The following is a 17,012-nucleotide window of genomic DNA, read 5'->3' as shown; positions in this document are numbered from 1 at the left end:
CCACATTCTCCCTAAAATCTTGACCACTCAGTATTTCTTCCTGGCCCCTGTCTTGCATTGTAAATGGATTTCTCTCCTCATGCTCTAACCCCCACTCTTTTCAAAACTACCATTATCCCTCTCTTCAAAGGATAGCATAGTGGTTATGTTACTGGACTAATAATCTGGAGACATGAGTTCAAATCCCACCTTGGCAGCTGGAGAATTTAAATCCAGTTAATTAAACCAATCTGGAATTAAAAAGTACCAGTAATAGTGACCATGAAACGACTGGATTGTTCGTTAGGGAAGGAAATCTGCTGTCCTTACCCGGTCTGGCCTATATGTGACTCCAGACCCACAGCAATGTGGTTGACTCTTAACAGCTCTCTGAAATGGCCGAGCAAGCCACTCAGTGGTGCTCACCATCACCTTCTCGAGGGCAATTAGGGATGGGCAATAAATACTGGCCTTGGCAGTGACACCCACATCCTGTGAATGAACAAAAAAAAAGCCCATCTTTGACCCCTCACTAACTACCACTACATTTCTAAATGTCCTTACCTCTCCAAGGTCCTTGCGTGTGTTGCCTGCCACCTCTGTGCCCTTCACTCCTGTAACTCCTTCCAATTCTGCTTCCATACCTTCCACAAAAAGAACAAATTAGTGCCTTTCATGCAATGTTCCCTGTCATTTTTTGGGGGGCTGCGTGGCCCATTTAAAATACCCCATTTAGGGGATGAGTGATCATCTGGCTGCGCAGGACCCCTGGTGCGCTGCGCAGCTTAAAGGGAACATTGCTTTCATGACCTCCGGACGTCCTAAAGCACTTCACAGTTTATGAAGTACTTTTGAAGTGTAGTCACTGTCATAATAAAGGGAAACACGTCAACCAATTTGCACACAAGATCCAACAAACAGCAATAAGATAAATGACTAGATAATCTGTTTGTGATGTTGGTTAAGGTGATGAATGTTGGCAGACTTGGGTACCCTTGGGTATCTAGGCCATCATCTTAAAATTCTTGTCCTTGCCTTTAATTCCCTCTATATTTTTATAACCTCCTCCAGCTCTACAATTGTTCTCCTCAAGAACTCGGCGTCACTCTGACTAGACCGCCGATGCATTAGACACTAGAATATTAGACATTAGAAATTTGAGTTCCTAAGGGGGAAAAAAAGTGCATGAAACTTCTTTCAAAAAGCATTTTGATTGATTCATCAACAAACCATGATGATGAAATGTGGATATATTTCCCATTATAAATCTTAATGTGTTTAGATATTCTCCCATTGTAAATGTTTACCATAAAATTTTGATGCAGAAGGTAAAGTTTGTGGGTAGGAACTGATCACATGCACAGATTTTTATTAATATATTTAATTATTTGATAGTTCTTTCTAACCTCGTTTTCTACATGAGCTCTTCTAACTAGATTCTTAACCTCCTTTGTCTGATTTCTATATTCTTCTCAAACGGCTATGCTGCCTATATCTTTATACTTCAGGAATAATCTCTTTTTGCTGTTATCCTCTGCATTCCTTCCATCATTGCCCATACTGGTCTTTTCCCTATTGCTACCTATCCTGTCATCTCTGTATACCATTTCTAAACATGACCTGCTTTTCTTCCATGTTTTTCCTTCAAACACATTGTCCAGCCCAGTGTCCTTGGATCACTCATCCCCTAAAAGTATGTCTTGCTAAACTTGAATCTTTCTATTGTATTCATCCTCTTTTCCATCTTAAACCTAACCTTAAAAGCCACCAGGATTGTGGTCGCTTGCCACGATGCTCCCTAACTGGCTCTAGTATTGTAATTATTCATGTTTCTGTGCAGGGCATTGTCTGCTACTTCTTACAACAACAGGGAGGATAGCTGGTTTAAATCGCTGTTTGTTAGAAAGGTGGATCCACGCAAAGATGCTCATTCAACCTTGCTATCTAAAAAGGAAACCAGCAGCCTATACAAAATTCAGTGTAAGTATTTATGGTATTTTAAAGACTTGAGGAATATGTATTATTTTCAGATGATTTCCTAGTATAATTTTAAACATTTTCTTTCCAGTTCACAGCGTAAAGCCAGAATCCCTGGAGGCTTACAACAAACTTTGGTAAGATTAAGAAAAAAGTCTGATCTCTTATTCAGCTCTTTTGGCTAAAGAAAACGAATCTGATTTATCTGGAGTACACTTATTACTCATTTAAGATTTCTCCCATCTAAAAATGTGGTTTCATTGTATGCCATATTAAACGGTACAATGAATTTCATAATACAGCCCCATAATACAATATTTTTTTTTTTACAAACTCCTTAAATGACTAACAACCAACAGCATTTTATTTAAATTTTCTAGCTGTAAGCTTGAAATTGTTTTATAATTACAAAAGTGAGAAACATTTATGAAGTACCAGCAGGCATGTAAAACCACTTTAGGGAAAACATCTGTTAACTTTTTATTGCTATTTTTGAATGAGAAAAGCTTGACCTTGTGTGTAATCTGGTTAAGTTTAAAAGTTCCATACTTAGTATTTAGATAAACATAACACTTGATTTTGGTAAAAGTGTTGCAATGGATGTGTACTAACCTAAGATTCATCAGTTTAAAAATCATGGGAATTTTATAATGTCGTAAACTGAGAACCTATTTTCTGTCAATCACACCTTTTACCTACAGCAAGAATGTTTACTTGTTTCAAAAACAGGACACTGAAGCCACTCAGCAAGTCAGGCAGCATCTATTGAGAAAACGTTTCGGGTATAAACCTTCCTCAGAACCCTTCAACTGACTGTTTTCTCAATGGATGTTGCCTGATCTGCTGAGTGTCTCCAACGGTTTTTGTTTCAGAAAACCAACCTCTGTAGTATTTTCCTTTTTTGTGATTACTGTACTTGTTTGTTTAGGTAGAGTCCAAATAATTGTAGTTTCTGGTGCATGCATCCTCAGCACCTCTGTAATTTATTTTGAGATTTTGGTGTCATTGGAAAGGGCCTTCTCCAGTGTGTTACTAACACATTTCAGCTTAATTTATCAACGCACATTCCTTGATCTCCAAAATTTACAGTTTAGTGAGTTGATGTAGTTTTACATTCACGGTGATGTCTCCACCAGCTCAATATAAAATTAGTGACCAAACAATTGCTGAGCTGTAAGGGTGGGTGGAACTGTTAGTTTTGTTTATAAATAGCTTTTATTTTTCTGTTTAATTTATTTTTACTCATTTTAATTCAATTTATTCCTTATTTTAAATGTGTTCCTTTTAAAACTAGTTTAATTTTTTTCTGCCCATCCCCCGAATCATTGGTAATAAAGGGGCCATTCTATTGCACCGTCATTTCAGCTCTGAATTATGGTTCACACCAAGAAAATGGCACTCCACATTTATGCGTATATACAAAAAGAAAGATTTGGGGGGGGGGAAAAAGCACTAGGCACATCAGTGCCTACCGTATCCATTAGATAATGCAAACTTGTGTAACCCTCCCCAACTGCCAACTTCTAGAGAGGTGAAAAAAAGCCTGGGTCAATTTCAGGGAAAGCTCTGGGAAATTTATATTGCCGAATCACATCGGATACAGCACTATGGGCTGGTTGGTCAGCATTCCATCAAGTAATTAAGAGCTCCCCGAACAATTGTTTGTAATAGCAAGTAGCAGTGTTGAACTCAAGAAGAGAACTTTGTGTGTAATTTATTAAAAGGAAAGAACTCAAGTTTACCATGTTGTTACAAATTTTGCACTAGAAATCACAGTGTCAAAAATCCTGAAACGCCACACCATGGAAGGCCTACTTTGTCAGGTTTCTTACGCAGAGCAAATTGACCAATTTCCACACTGCGTTTTTTTGGCCAGTCAAGCAGTTTTATTGGCATGGTTTGGGTGTTTAAACAGAAATGCAGAAAATAAAGATGAATGTGGGGCTATGGGTCAAGGCAGGACAGTAGATGCAGCAAGTAAACAAGAAACTGGAGGGTATTTATGGCATATTTGTACTTGGTTATACAGAACAACTGAGGTCATTTCTGCAGTACTGTATTAGAAATTACTTAATTATGCAATACATTATTAAATCAATCAAAACCTTCTACATCAACTTTGTAAGTTACTGTTTCAATTTTATGTATACTTAAGCACATTAATAATTGGAATTAATAAAGGTCATTGTCCTTTTGCAATGGGAACACTGACAAAACAATTCACTGGTATTTTCCTTCCTCCTCTCCCTGCCATCCCCACCCCACCCCAGCCCTTGTTATCTTGGCGAAAGTACCAGTTAGCTAAAATTCTGATGAGCATTTGTACAAATTGAACCCCAAGTCAGTAATCCAACTGTAGGTGTATACTCTGCACATGTACACCAAAATTTAACCACCTTACAGGTGTCATCTCAAGTTAGTTATTGAAATGAACTGTTTACAGGAAAAGCAGAGGAGCTGATGAGCACAGCGAATGGTGCAGCAATGTGGCGGTGTAATTGAATTCAGTTTAAGTGTATGACCTGGTATGTTTCAAATGCCTAAATGCCCTCCCAAATGCTGAACACTAATCCTTACATTTTTTTCGTGTGATATAAAGTTATTAGCCCATTGGTATGAAGTACAATATATTGGAAAATTTCCCAGGATGTAAAATGCCAGAAATTAACACCTGCTTGTTCTTTGCAGTGCAGAGGTACTACCAAAGATTCACACAGACAAAAATTACCCATGTGAACTTGTGGGGACATGGAACACGTGGTACGGCGAGCAGGATCAATCTGGTATGAATATTATTATAAGTAGAATAGCAAGGTATAATTTATTTGTAGCTATTAGAAATAGGATTTTTTTTTAATAGTTGGGTAGTGTACAAATCACATTTTCTGTATTTAAACAAAAATTAGGTTGAGTTTATTTTCTTATTGTTGCCAAATAAATTTATACCTGTAATATGAATGGCATTTTGTTTTAGATGCATAAGCCGTTATGTAGTTTTGATTTTGAACTCTTTTATTTACATACTAATATATTCCACTCTGAAGTAATTTGTTGCTCATCACGGAAACTTAATGTGAAGTCACACAACACCAGGTTATAGTCCAACAGCTTTATTTGAAGTCACAAGCTTTCGGAGCGTTGCTCCTTCGTCAGGTGAAGTGGAGAGATGCATAAAGACACAGCTTATATAGTCAGAGAATAATGTCAGATGTTTACAGGTAATCTTTCTAACTGCCATTTATCACACCTCGGCAGAGAGATAATCACAGCAATCAAAAGTGTGAATGGTGTCCAAACAGGTTAGTGAGGAAAACATTACATCAAAGAACAATGAGGTGGGGTCACAAGGGGTCAAATGTTGCAGATGCTGGGGTCTGTGTGAAAAACAAAAAAAGACAAAAAGACATTTTTTTTGCTGGAAATCACAGCAGGTCTGGCCACATCTGTGTAGAGAGAACAAGCCAACGACGACTCGAGTCTGGATGACCCTACGTCAGGTGGGGTTACATGTAGCGTGACATGAACCCAAGATCCCGGTTCAGGCCGTCCTCATGGGTGTGGAACTTGGCTATCAGTTTCTGCTCGACGATTTTGCGTTGTCGTGTGTCTCGAAGGCCGCCTTGGAGAATGCTTACCCGAAGATCGGAGGCTGAATGTCCTTGACTGCTGAAGTGTTCCCCGACTGGGAGGGAACACTCCTGCCTGGCGATTGTTGCGCGGTGTCCGTTCATCCGTTGTCGCAGTGTCTGCATGGTCTCGCCGATGTACCATGCTCCGGGGCATCCTTTCCTGCAATGTATGAGGTAGACAACGTTGGCCGAGTTACATGAGTATGTACCATGTACCTGGTGGGTGGTGTCCTCACGTGTGATGATGGTATCTGTGTTGATGATCTGGTATGTCTTGCAGAGGTTGCTGTGGCAGGGTTGTGTGGTGTCGTGGTCGCTGTTCTCCTGAAAGCTGGGTAATTTGCTGCGAACGATAGTCTGTTTGAGGTTAGGCGGCTGTTTGAAGGCGAGTAGTGGAGGCGTGAGGAAGGCCTTAGCGAGGTGTTCGTCGTCATCGATGACATGTTGAAGGCTGCGAAGAACATGGCGTAGTTTCTCTGCTCCGGGGAAGTACTGGACGACGAAGGGTACTCTGTTGGTTGTGTCCCATGCTTGTCTTCTGAGGAGGTCTATACGATTTTTCGCTGTGGCCCGTCGGAACTGTCGATCGACGAGTCGAGCGTCATATCCCGTTCTTACGAGGGCGTCTTTCAGCGTCTGTAGGTGTCCATCGCGTTCCCCCTCATCTGAGCAGATCCTATGTATTCGCAGGGCTTGTCCATAGGGGATGGCTTCTTTAACATGGTTAGGGTGGAAGCTGGAGAAGTGGAGCATCGTGAGGTTGTCCGTGGGCTTGCGGTAGAGTGAAGTGCTGAGGTGTCCGTCTTTGATGGAGATTCGTGTGTCCAAGAATGAAACCGATTCTGAGGAGTAGTCCATGGTGAGTTTGATGGTGGGATGGAACTTTTTGATATGTGTAGTCTTTTCAGTGATTCTTCGCCATGGGTCCGTAGGAAGAAAATGTCGTTGATGTATCTGGCGTATAGCATTGGTTGGAGGTCCTGTGCAGCGAAGAAGTCTTGCTCGAACTTGTGCATGAAGATGTTGGCGTATTGTGGTGCGAATTTGGTCCCCATGGCTGTTCCGTGTGTTTGGGTAAAGAACTGGTTGTCGAAGGTGAAGACATTATGGTCAAGGATGAAGCGGATGAGTTGTAGGATGGCGTCTGGAGATTGGCTGTTGTTGGTGTTGAGTACTGAGGCTGTCGCAGCGATGCCGTCATCGTGGGGGATACTGGTGTAGAGTGCTGAGACGTCCATCGTGCCGAGGAGTGTTCCTGGTTCAACTGGTCCGTGGGTGCTGAGTTTCTGTAAGAAGTCTGTAGTGTCGCAACAGAAGCTGGGGGTTCCCTGTACAATGGGTTTCAGGATGCCCTCAACGTATCCAGAGAGGTTCTCACACAGGGTTCTGTTGCCTTCTGTAAGAAGTCTGTAGTGTTGCCCCGAGCATGGTACATCGGCGAGACCATGCAGACACTGCGACAACGGATGAACGGACACCGCGCAACAATCGCCAGGCAGGAGTGTTCCCTCCCAGTCGGGGAACACTTCAGCAGTCAAGGACACTCAGCCTCCGATCTTCGGGTAAGCATTCTCCAAGGCGGCCTTCGAGACACACGACAACGCGAAATCATCGAGCAGAAACTGATAGCCAAGTTCCGCACCCATGAGGACGGCCTGAACCGGGATCTTGGGTTCATGTCATGCTACATGTAACCCCACCTGACGTAGGGTCATCCTGACTCGAGTCGTCGTTGGCTTGTTCTCTCTACACAGATGCGGCCGGACCTGCTGTGATTTCCAGCAAAAAAAATGTTTTGTCTTTTTTTGTTTTTCACACAGACCCCAGCATCTGCAACATTTGACCCCTTGTGACCCCACCTCATTGTTCTTTGATGTAATGTTTTCCTGACTAACCTGTTTGGACACCATTCACACTTTTGATTGCTGTGATTATCTCTCTGCCGAGGTGTGATAAATGGCAGTTAGAAAGATTACCTGTAAACATCTGACATTATTCTCTGACTATATAAGCTGTGTCTTTATGCATCTCTCCACTTCACCTGACGAAGGAGCAGCGCTCCGAAAGCTTGTGACTTCAAATAAAGCTGTTGGACTATAACCTGGCGTTGTGTGACTTCTTGCATTTGTCCACCCCAGTCCAACTCCGGCATCTCCACACCATGGAAACTTAAAGCCAGTCTTCAAACCTTTATGCCAACTTATGTTTTGTGAGATTCAACAAATCCACTTCTGACTTCTTTTGAAAAATCAATGTACTCAGAACCAACTTTGTGTCTGATCATATATCTGTAAATGGTAAACGTCAATGTTCCTGTTTGGCTACGCAGCGCTCTGGAGGTCCCGCGCAGGCCACTTGCCTGCTTCACATGCACAGAAATTTGAATGGGCCACGCAGCCCCTTAAAGGGGTCGCACACCCCAAAAAAATTAAAGGGAACATTGGTATACATACAAGAAACTTTTGTTTAACCAGAGGTTAAATGTCCGGAAAGCTCTATCTACCAGCAAAATTCAGGAGCCGTTTCCTATAAGTTTTTTTTACTTCTCGTTGCTTTTTTTTTCCAGTCAGGCTCTGCAAGGTCTAGCTGAAGCTGTTGCTTAGCTGCAGAGATGCTTTTAAGCTGCGGCCGACTGTTTTGAAGCTGTTGCTGAGCAACAGGGTTTGTTGATTCACACGGAGCTCAAAAGCTCCGTATGTTTTAACATTAACGCTGGTTTCTACGGCAGTTTTGATGGTACGGCACCAGCTCGGTCCCGCCAGTGCCGGATACCAGAAAGTTTCCTCTACATATATAATCAACTATCTTAACTTTAAAAACTTGATAAGTGACTTCACCTCAGACTCTTGAGCATGGTACTGGTACAGATGGTAATTAGTTATAACTGTCAGTTGTGCTACTCGCCAAAAATGAAAACTGTGTGCAGTATCTAAAAAAGTATATTCAGTGTCCACCTAGTATTTTCATCTAGCCCAAAACTAGGACATAGAGATAGCACACAGTGACTCCAACATGAAATAGAGAAGACTTGCTATTCTATTATCCTATTTCTGTCTTTTTCAGTCCACCTCTGGAAGTATAGTGGAGGTTACCCCACGCTTACCGAGGTGATGAGTAAGCTCAGACAAAATAAGGTAACAGTTTAAAGGGAGTATTTTAGTTTTAACAAAGTGATGGAAGACCTTCTGTTTATAGTAACACTTACATAATATGTATTTACATTACCAGTATATTTACTAGGGTAGACAAGTGAGAGTTGGAATGAAAGCTTTTAGATTCTAGCTTTGTTTTTATGTAACAATGTTTACACACATGGCTCTTCCTGTTTTAAAGGAACTGAAAATCGAAATGTAAAATTCTAGAAGGAAATATATCTGAAATAATACTTTTGTTTTATTTATTTTCTGCCTGAGGTTTCTTGCACTGCATACTGTACCCAGACCAGAACAGATTATCCAGGCTTCTATAGATAGCAGCTCAAATGTACAAGAGTTGGCTTAAGTCAACTTGCCCAATATGTTTCTTCCTCCATCACCATTTTAGACAGTATATAATTTCAATATTGAGAACTTCAGGTGTGGGCACATATTTTAGCTCTCAACAACAATAACTTGCATTTATATAACGCCTTTAAAGTAGTAAAACGTCCCAAGGTATTTCAAGGAATGTTATCAGACAAAATTTGACACCGAGCTACATAAGGAAATATCAGGACAGGTGACCAAAAGTTTGGTCAAAGAGGTAGGTTCTAAGGAGCATCTTAAAGCAGGAGAGAGGCAGAGGTTTAGGGAGAGAATTCCAGAGCTTAGGGCCTAGGCAGCTGAAGGCAAGGTTGCCAATTGTGGAGCGATGAAAATCGGGTACGCGCAAGAGGCCAGAATTGGAAGAGCACAGAGATCTTGGAGGGTGGTAGGGCTGGAGGAGGTTACAGAGATAGGTTGGGGTGAGGCCATGGAGGGATGTGAAAACCAGGATAAGAATTTTAAAATGGAGGCGTTGCTGGACTGGGAACCAGTGTAGGTCAGCAAGCACAAGGTTGATGGGTGAACAGGACTTGGTGCGAGTTAGTATCTGGGGAGCAGTTTTTTGGATGCGTTCAAGTTTATGGAGGATGTAAGGTGAGAGGCGGGCCAGGAGAGCATTGGACTAGTCATGTCTAGAGGTAACCAAGGCATGGATGAGGGTTTCAACATTAGATGAGATGAGGCAGGGGTGGAGACGGGCAATGTTATGGAGGTCAAAGTCGGTGGTCTTGGTGATGGAGCGGATATGTGGTCGGAAGCTCATCTCAGGGATAAATAGGCATGGTTGTGAATGGGCTGTTTCACCCTCACAAATGTGGTCCATTAGTACTCCAACCTCTCTAAATTCATCAATTTCTGTATAGGTTGTGCATGATCCAGGCAGTAACTATTTGAATTTTTCAAAATAACAATGCTCAAAGCAATAATAAATGATTTTCAAATTCTGCAATACCTAGTTATTAGTTGCGGTTGCTGAAAATGGATTATTTCAAATTAGCCAACTTTGTGGCGAATGGGGCAAAATTGCAAACTACCTATATGTTTAAAAACATAAATTTTAAGTGTTTGCTTCTGAGATGCATTTGAAATAACGAGCCTTGAATGCAGTGCGTTCCACCATTTAATTTTGAGCTGAGACTGGATGTTATTGGTATAAATGTCATGTCCTTACAGTAAGGATCAGCCTTTTCAAGGAGCAGATTTTTTCCAGAAACAAAAGTACAGTTTTTGAGTTGTAATAATTCTACATATATAGGAGCAGTGTTTATTTAATTGCTGTAGTAGAGAATGTCAATGGTATCCTGGAAAGATTGCTATTTAGCAGATAGGCATAAAAAGCAGACTGCAGATCCCACAATTGCCTGAGATCACTTCCCAGGCAGCATATGGTAGAATCATGGGCATGTTATAAGCTCGCTATCATTCCAGTTGATTTCTTATCAGAAAGGTTTGATCAACTTTTTTTTTTTTTAAAGTCATTTTGATTCTCCTTTTAATATTAGGGTGCTCTTTTGATTATCAATTTAAATATTTAATTGTTGAATTATTACAGCTACTAGGTTTGATTTTTGTACTCGTTTCTTCAGTGTCTGCTGTGAAATGACAGGATTTTGATACTCTTAGTTCTTCAAATGAATGGAAATAGGAAATTTATTATAAAACGTGGAATTGTCTCTAATGTGCTACGCCCAAAATGAATGCAGGTTATTTGTTTTAATTGTGTGAATACTTATTGATGTTAAAGAGGTTCCCTGTAAGGATTTCACTGTGTGTTAACATGAGGGACTGAACAATACAGTAGCCTGTATCAGCATTTATTAGCTTTCAATTTCAAAGAGATGATCTTACCCCAGCAACTATGGCTAGACATCATTAGTAATATAATTGTGTGCTAATATATGCCTGGCAATAATTCAATTGATTGCGTTCTCAGAAATCATTAGTGTAGAATTGGTAGTCTATTAATGTAAGAAGCCTTGGGGGGGTTGGTAATTAAAGTAGACAAGTCAATAGTGATGTAGGATTAAAAAATGTGACAACAAATTACAGTTTAAAAACAGTTTTCTACCCTAGAAAACTATTTTCAACAACTTGCATTTATATAGCGACTTTAACTTAGTAAAACATCCGAAGGCATTTTACAGGAGCGTTATTAAACAAAATTTGACACGAGCCACATGAGATATTCGAACAGATAAAAGTAGGTGGTTTTAGGGAGCGTCTTAAAGGAGGAAAGATAGTTAGAAAGCGGTGTTTCCCCCTAATTTTTTCGCATGCGTGAAACTTAACAATGAAAAGGCCAATCCCGGGCTGCGGGAGACCGGCAGAGAGCTGTGCAGCCGCGCAGCTTAGAGGGAATGTTAGTAGAAAGGCAGAGAGGTTTAAGGAGGGAATTCCAGAGCTTAGAGCCTAGGCAGCTGAAGGCACGTCTGCCAGTGGTGGAGTCATTAAAATCCGGGATGAGCAAGAGACCAGAATTGGAGGAGAGTAGAGATCTGAGGGTTGTACAAGCATAGTTTGGCTTGCATCCTAAGCAGCCTGGTTGAATACCAATGAGCTGATTTTTCCTATATATAGTATACACAGTAAAGATGCCTCATTTAAAAAAAAAAAAACTTTTATTTTGTCATTTACTGAAATGAATTCACCCTAATAACATTTAGTCACTAAGTTCTTAAAATTGGATAAATGATTGCTCACTTAGGAACTTGTTGGAGCAACAATATGTGATGTTATAAAACCATGTGGGTTCCTATTTTTTAAAAAAGATTCTCTCCCCAGCTACTTGACTGAGTTCCCAATTTCTGTTGCACTGCTGTGAGGATGTGAAGTGGAGGTCGGGCACCTAGGAGGAAGGAACAAATTGGTGGGGAAAACCAGCGGCCAGGTTACTGGCCTGAATCTCCTATTGGAAAACACTGGCATAGGCAGTAGTCTGGGCACAAGTTACCCCCCCCCCCCCTTGTTGCATTTGCACTGTGGTCTGGGGAGAAAGCTGACTGATTTCATACCCTCAGAATTTGATTTTGTTGTTTACTATTAGAAAGTACATAACTGAATATCTTCAGAAACTAGTAACTCGATGAAATTAATTCATTTGTTAATGTAGATTAAAATCAAACATTAAATGATAATCTAGGTAATGAAGGCACTGGGTGCAGTATATCCATTAAATTAGTTTACACTATAATCCTTTAGTATTGTAAGATGTCAGATTTGGCAATAGCTGTTTAATGAATGGAAATTCCTGAGTATTGGCGGTGACTTTTTCTAAGGCTGCTTATGGCATTGTTAGCAATGTCTTTTGTTTCTGTACATTAGAGCAGCTGGTGTTACTGTAGAAAAGTAGGGTGGGTGCAATGGGATTCTGTTGTATTATGCATCATATTAATAGCAGGAAATCTTGCTTGACAGTGATTACATTATTAGCCAAGTATGAAAATTTGACATTTCTGCTAGTGAAATTTCTACCTTTTTGTTTTACAGGAGTTCATGGAGTTTAGGAAGGAGAGGGGAAAAATGCTGTTGTCTCGAAAAAACCAACTGCTTTTGGAGTTCAGTTTCTGGAATGAGCCAGTACCTAGGCCAGGACCTAATATTTATGAACTCCGATCCTACCAGCTCAGGGTAAGGAACATATGCTTTCTACATTTAAAATATTTTTGTCATATAACTTCTTGTAATAGAACCCCAGTTATTTAAATTATAATTGGCTGGTATTGCAAGATGCTCTGTCTGCATTAGTTGGTTTTTACAGGGTATGTATAGACTCAAATTCATTTGAGATGTGATGGTGGATAAACCCACACTGAAATACACCTGTATTTTGGGCTTGGACCTAATTTGAGAATAGAATAATAATTTCCTAATTGCAACCATTAAATGACTAACAAAGCAAAACCTACCACTTATGGTAAGTTAGGTAGACTTTTAGTGTCACCTGTGCTCCACTCCCTGGGTCCTCCTCCACTCTGCTTCAAGCTAGCACTTAATTCTGTTCCTTTCCTCATGCTTGGGCACAAGCCCACTTCTGCTCTGCTTCCTGGAGCTGGCTGCTGATACATGCTCATATCTAACTATAAAATTTAATTATCTACATACACTTGAAAAGGAAAAATTTACACGACCATGGGGAAAGAGTGGGGGAGTTGGACTAATTGAATAGCTCGATCAAAGAGCTGGCACAGGCACGATGGGCCGAATGGCGGCCTCCTCTGCTGTAAGATTCAATGAGAGGGGAACAGGAAGAGAAGGCTAGACGTAGGACCACCATATTTGGGGCAGGCATATGGGCGGGGGTGTTGGACTAATTGAATAGCTTGATCAAAGAGCCAGCAAAGGCATGATGGGCTGAATGGCTGCCTTCTGTGCTGTAAGATTAAATAAGAGAGGAACAAGATCAGAGGGCTAGACGTAGGGCCATCAGATCAGGGGCAGGCATATGGGCAGAAGAGATACAGAGGCGTACACAAGAGACAGATCAGGACAAAGAGAGATGCAGTACAGAGACAAAGACTGATATTGGGTATGAGGAACGATCAGGAATGGAAAGGGGACAAACCTGGGATTGAACTTGTGTCCTTGTCTATATGACTCTTTACTGCATTGAGTATTTAAAGTCTTAGTACACTGTACTTGTCAAATTTTATAGTGACATGTGAATTGACCATATTTAAGGTGATCATAAACAGTTTCCTCTACGACTGAACCATTAAGTTTTGTGTTAACGGAACCTAGCGGTCACACTTAATACCACATTACCTCAAAAAAAAAAAAAAATTCATCTTTGCAAAAATCTTTCAAAATTAAAAATGTTATTTAAACTGTTAGGCACGGTATAATGGCAGTTTTAAGTTAATTTTCCACTCACCAAAAAACAGTTGGAACATCAACTGAAAAATTGAAGAGTAAAAAGTAATAAAGTGTGCCTTTTATCATCGATGGGGTGGGGGGGGGGGAGGAGAGAGGCTCTGCAACATGTCACAGAAGATTGTAGGGCTTTGAAATTTCCTTTAACTCCAATAAATTAACTTTCTTACCCATATAACTGGAAGGTAAAAGAAAATCCTTATCAGCACCACTGATGTTAACCTGGTATGGGGGGATCTGCTAGAGCTCTTCAAGATTATGATGTAAATAATAGATTGTTTCCACTGATTGGCAAGGTGGTGACAAGAAGGCACAAATTTAAGCTATTACGGAAAGAATTTAAGGGAAGATTAGAAAAGGTTTCTTTAGATGGAGGGTGAGAGAATGTGGAATTCTCTACCACAGACCATTGTTGAAGCAGAGTCCATACATTCTTCTAAAATGGAATTGGATAATTGGAAAAAAAGTAAATAATAAATGGTGTGGGAAGTAAGCAGGAGAGTGCGATTAGATTAGCTGGCTGATGTGGAGAAAAACTTGAGGGACCAAATGGTCTGTTCCTGTACTGTAACATTCTATGATTCTAATCTGGGGTGTCCTAAATTTTATTTCATGGGCTGCACACCATGGAGCCTTGGGGTCCCATAAAGTTTAAATTCATGTTCCTGTTAATTTTAATACATCTCAAGTTGAAGATTTTGGTGTTCTGATACATTGAGGCAACAGTTTAAAAACAGCTCTTTCTAAACCTCCAGTTCCATGAAATTCAAATGATGCAAACCTGGAGATAAGAAATAAACACAAATAAGACTGAGTTGCCTGATTTTAAGGGCCAGTTGCCAGGGCTTGAGGGATATATGTAGTTTGGACATCCAAGACCCATCATTTCCCACATTTCCTTTCAAAGCCAGCTTGGTAACGGATTGTTCCTCCTGGTTTGTTTCACCTTTCCCCAAGGCAACTGTTGCATTTTGTTGTCCACTTACTCCTGCAAAGTAGCTGACAATTTTGGCATCATCTACATATTCAAGTACAATACTTTTTTATATTCTTTTCCAAATGCTTTGACTTTGAAATTAGTTACAGAATTTTGTGGTCGATGCATCTGATTAAATAGCAGACGAAGGAATTTGGTATGACTTTTGCATTCATACAGTAATCTTTGCACAACATGAATCGAGGCTGAGATTTGTTTTTAAAAAACAGAGCAAGATTGGGTGTGTTGAGTTTTCATTGAAACAGCACCTGGACAAGTTGATGCATGCATTTTCCATGCTTGCCAAATATACTGCTCTCAGTGCTGAATTGTTAATCTCTAAATAAGTATTATCTTCAACTGTACCAAGTAGTACATGTACAGTCATGCAAGATTAGAATTTAGGCAGGAGAGGAATTTTCTATAACTGGTTTCAAGGTCAACACATTTTAAGAGGAATATAAAATTATCTTGTATTTGGCTATGTCATTGATTGTAATGTTTTACAGCAAGTTCAGCAGGACAGCTGTGGCAGAGACCTGACCTTGAAGGAAATGGCAATGGGGAAAAAAAATCAAATGAATGAGAAGTTACAGTTTATTTTATGAGCTGCTTTATTTACCTTCTGATTGTAAGGATAAGAAAGTTGATTTATTAGAGATAAATAGAGGGAAAAATGCAAATGCTGGAAATTTGAAATAAAAGCAGAAAATGCTGGGAATACATGGCAGGTCTGTCAGCATCTGGAGCGCGAGAGAAGATAGGTTAATGTTACAAGTAGAGATACTTGTCAGAATTCTTATGTGACATGCAAACTTGTCAATCTGGGAGTCGGTAATAATGTTCTTTGGGTACTGAATGCACATGTACTTCCCTACTATGTTATCCCATTCTATGCAACGGACACACAACAGTGGGCCACCAGCCTCTGCGCCCAATTGTCCAGGTCACTTGTGCCCAATGCGCTTCAGCGCTATAACGCCAAGGATCTTTGTGTTATAAGTACAGAGCGAGGATGCGTAGACTAAATGAACTTAAAGGGGAAGAAATATGAGAAAAATTGGGAAAAGTAAAAGCTATATCTCAATGGGGCAAATCATGTTTCAACAAAAATTCTTTAATTTACATAAGTGAATAAGCAGTCTCCACCTCAGAACAAATTGTGACACATTTAATGTCTAAAAAAACGATCCTATCACTGAAATACTGAGATCCTGTTGCATAATATTTGTAAATTCTGTTGTGATATGATTGTTGTTTAATATTGGTATCATTTTTCCAGCCAGGAACAATGATTGAATGGGGTAATAACTGGTGAGTGGCATACTAATGCTCCTGTACAATTTACCCTCCTTGTACTGTAAGTACAATGTGACATTTGCATTGCAAGGTTATTTGCCAGTGATTAATTGGAAGTATGATGCTATTGATCCTTTGATATCTGCAGTCCCTGTTGGATATCCTATCCTACTGTTTCCTGCTTTCTTTAGAATAGCTGACATTGTTAACTAGTCCCTTTACATATGCACGGTTCCCGACATTCAAAACTGTCACCATTCCTTACTGAAAAAGCCTATCCTCGACTCCTGCTAACTCTCCACCTGCCGCCCAATGTCTATCCTCACATTTGTCTCTCAGGTTTATGAATCTGTTCTTATCATCCAGTTCTGTGCTCACCTTTCCCACCACTGCCTGATTGAAACTCTTCAGTCTGGTTTCTGCCCTGTCCACACCATAAAGGCCACCCTGGTAAAAGTTACCAATAAGACCTTGTGTGTGTAGCTGTGGAATGCTCATCCCTCCTTATTCATCACAACCACTCTATTCCTGCTCCAAAACCTCTCGATTGTTCACTGCTATGGGGTTGCCCTCTCTTGGTTCCACTCATATTTCTCCCAAAGTAGCTACCACATTTCTAACAGTAGCTTCTCCTGCCACCCCAGCATGGTGAACTCAGGATCACCTTGAAGCTCCATCCTTGGCTCCTCCCTTTTCCTGGTTTATATCTTGCCTGTCAGCGACATTATCTATAGTTATGTGGTCAACTTCCACATATAT

At 40.4% G+C, this 17,012-nt stretch overlaps 1 protein-coding gene across 1 annotated transcript in view; it reads left to right on the top strand.

The window, feature by feature from the left end:
• nipsnap2 (nipsnap homolog 2) overlaps nt 1-17,012 on the top strand; it is a 35,278-nt gene that overhangs the window by 2,966 nt on the left and 15,300 nt on the right. Inside the window, exons 2-7 of the mRNA XM_085964460.1 lie at nt 1,820-1,959; nt 2,048-2,093; nt 4,645-4,739; nt 8,649-8,719; nt 12,596-12,736; nt 16,237-16,268. Of these exons, the coding sequence (XP_085820586.1) occupies nt 1,820-1,959; nt 2,048-2,093; nt 4,645-4,739; nt 8,649-8,719; nt 12,596-12,736; nt 16,237-16,268 (525 nt within the window). The remainder of the gene's footprint in view (nt 1-1,819; nt 1,960-2,047; nt 2,094-4,644; nt 4,740-8,648; nt 8,720-12,595; nt 12,737-16,236; nt 16,269-17,012) is intronic.

This window comes from Somniosus microcephalus, chromosome 22 (assembly GCF_052327205.1).
Source record: "Somniosus microcephalus isolate GS21.2 chromosome 22, FLI_Smic_1.0, whole genome shotgun sequence".
In the NCBI taxonomy this organism is placed as follows: domain Eukaryota; kingdom Metazoa; phylum Chordata; class Chondrichthyes; order Squaliformes; family Somniosidae; genus Somniosus; species Somniosus microcephalus.
This window is presented reverse-complemented; position numbering and strand designations above follow the sequence as displayed.